General features: G+C 34.1%; 2 protein-coding genes across 10 annotated transcripts in view; one reads left to right on the plus strand and one right to left on the minus strand.

Moving 5' to 3' along the window:
• The window catches only part of LOC135112421 (uncharacterized), a 27,359-nt gene extending 26,851 nt beyond the window's left edge, over positions 1–508 (minus strand). For 2 of the 7 annotated variants that reach the window (XM_064026880.1, XM_064026877.1), the window contains exon 1: positions 303–505. In XM_064026880.1, the coding sequence (XP_063882950.1) occupies positions 303–354 (52 nt within the window). In that variant the 5' untranslated portion in view covers positions 355–505. Of the gene's footprint in view, positions 1–302 lie in introns of all 7 variants that reach the window. The other 5 variants (XR_010274377.1, XR_010274376.1, XR_010274375.1 and 2 more) reach the window with 5 other exon arrangements.
• LOC135112423 (cadherin-23-like) overlaps positions 1–2,500 on the plus strand; it is a 103,267-nt gene that overhangs the window by 91,818 nt on the left and 8,949 nt on the right. The gene's annotated exons all lie outside the window — the stretch shown is intronic.

Genomic DNA, 2,500 nt, shown 5'->3' on the forward strand with positions numbered 1-2,500 from the left:
AGGAGGAGGAGAAGGAGGAAGAGGAGGAGGAGGAGGAGGAGGAGGAGGAGGAGGAGGAGGAGGAGGAGGAGGAGGAAGAGGAAGAGGAGGAGGAGGAGGAGGAGAAATGTTTTCATTAAAGGAGTTTTGAATAATAAGTAAGATTTGTAGTAAATTAAATGCATTAGTGATGGTTGTAGTAGTAGTAGTAGTAGTAGTAGTAGTAGTAGTAGTAGTAGTAGTAGTAATAATGGTAGTAGCAGTAGTAGTAGTAGTAGTAGTAATGGTAAGAACAACAACAATAGTCATCATCAGCTACTCACCTCCCATGTGTCTGGTGTTTTCTGGCCAGTATTTCCTTAATTCCGTATCCATAACGACCTTCGCGCCTCTCCGCACCTTAAGGTCACTAGAACACACCTATTTATCGCCACGGACACCATGCAAGGTCACGGACACAGGTCAAATAGATTCGCATCGGAGCGGATTTGCACACAACCCCCCTCCTCGACTTGCAATATAACACTGAGGCTGGGTTGCTTCCCGGGGATTCATTCCCCTCTTCCTCCCCCTCCCCCTCTTACCTTGCTTTTTATTTTATTTCTCTTCTCTTATTTGCTCCATCTTGTATTCTTATGTATGGCTGAATAGGGTTTTGGTTTTAGTTTATTAGAATTTATTTTCGTTTTGAATCATGCAGGGAAAATATGTTTTTTTTTCAATGTTGTTCTATATTTTGCGTCTGGCAGATAGTGAGAGGGAGAGAGTGAATGAGATAATGTGTGGTATGAAAATAGAGAAAATAAAGCTAGCTCACTCAATGACACGCCTAGGAATCACAATCTTTAACCCAATGGAACAATTATACACCATAAATTCAATAGTACAGTCCATGAATAGTTAAATAGTCCACTACTGTAGTCACCCTGGTCTCCGTACGACAGTTTGGAACATGGCCATTGATCTACACTACTGAGAAATGAAGAAATTTTCGGTTGTTTTTAAAGATAAAAATTCCGCATTGACAGGCTATTTTGGGCGGAAAGAATGCATGAAGAAGGAAGCTTGATCCTTGACCTTTGCTCGGCCTGAAGGGCGTGGTGCGGCAGTCTCCGGGGAAGTCAAAATAAGGAGAAATATAACAGGGTGTGGAGATTTTTATGAAGGGGAGATACATTGAAATATATCAACGATACATGTCATTCCTTTAATATTTGTATATATTTGTTTATTTATTTATTTGTGTACTATGGGTTACTAAATATTGTTTTTTTTTTATTATGTCAGACCGTGGGGTAAAAGTAACAGCAAATAAGATTTCTGTAAGGGGAAAAAACAGATATGTTAGTATTGATAGAGAAATAATTAATTAAATAATAAATAAATAAATAAATAAAAGGAAAGAGAAATATATATATATATATATATATATATATATATATATATATATATATATATATATATATATATATATATATATATATATATATATATATATATATATATATATATATATATGGTTTTCGTGGATAAGTATATTTCTCTCTCTCTCTCTCTCTCTCTCTCTCTCTCTCTCTCTCTCTCTCTCTCTCTCTCTCTCTCTCTCTCTCTCTCTCTCTGTATCTTCTTCTTCTTCTTCTTCTTCCTCTTATCTCTATTTATATTATTTTTCATTCCATCTCTATGTAATTCGTACATTTTTCTTTTGTTTTTCTACATAATTTTCTTTTGTATAATGTTATATATTTGGTAGTGGCGGTGCTTGGCTTGCTATTAAAAATGAGCATAAGACTTACCCAATAGACCCCCTTGAAAACAGTACAGGTTATCTGCAGTGTTTCTCCTGTTAATAATGTAGAAATCTTACTAATCTGTCACTGGAATCATTAAAACACCCTTAAAGACCTGTATCATTTCATTTCGTGGATAAGTATATTGATTCTTTCTCTCTCAGTGTATCTTCTTCTTCTTCTTCTTCTTCCTCTTATCTCTATTTATATTATTTTTCATTCCATCTCTATGTAATTCGTAACATTTTTCTTTTGTTTTTCTACATAATTTTCTTTTGTATAATTTATATATTTGGTAGTGGCGGTGCTTGGCTTGCTATTAAAAATGAGCATAAGACTTACCCAATAGACCCCCTTGAAAACAGTACAGGTTATCTGCAGTGTTTCTCCTGTTAATAATGTAGAAATCTTACTAATCTGTCACTGGAATCATTAAAACACCCTTAAAGACCTGCATCATTTCATTTCGTGGATAAGTATATTTGATTCTTTCTCTCTCTCTGTATCTTCTTCTTCTTCTTCTTCTTCCTCTTAGTTCTATTTATATTTTTTTTCATTCCATCTCTATGTAATTCGTAACATTTTCCTTTTGTTTTTGTACATAATTTTTTTTCTATGTAATTTCTATATTTGTTAGTGGTGGTGCTTGGCTTGCTATTAAAAATGAGCATAAGAATTACCCAATACAAGTCTTCTTTATTTATTTATGGCGATTTTATTAAGAATTTTAT

The sequence above is a fragment of the Scylla paramamosain genome, chromosome 23 (assembly GCF_035594125.1).
Source record: "Scylla paramamosain isolate STU-SP2022 chromosome 23, ASM3559412v1, whole genome shotgun sequence".
NCBI lineage: Eukaryota > Metazoa > Arthropoda > Malacostraca > Decapoda > Portunidae > Scylla > Scylla paramamosain.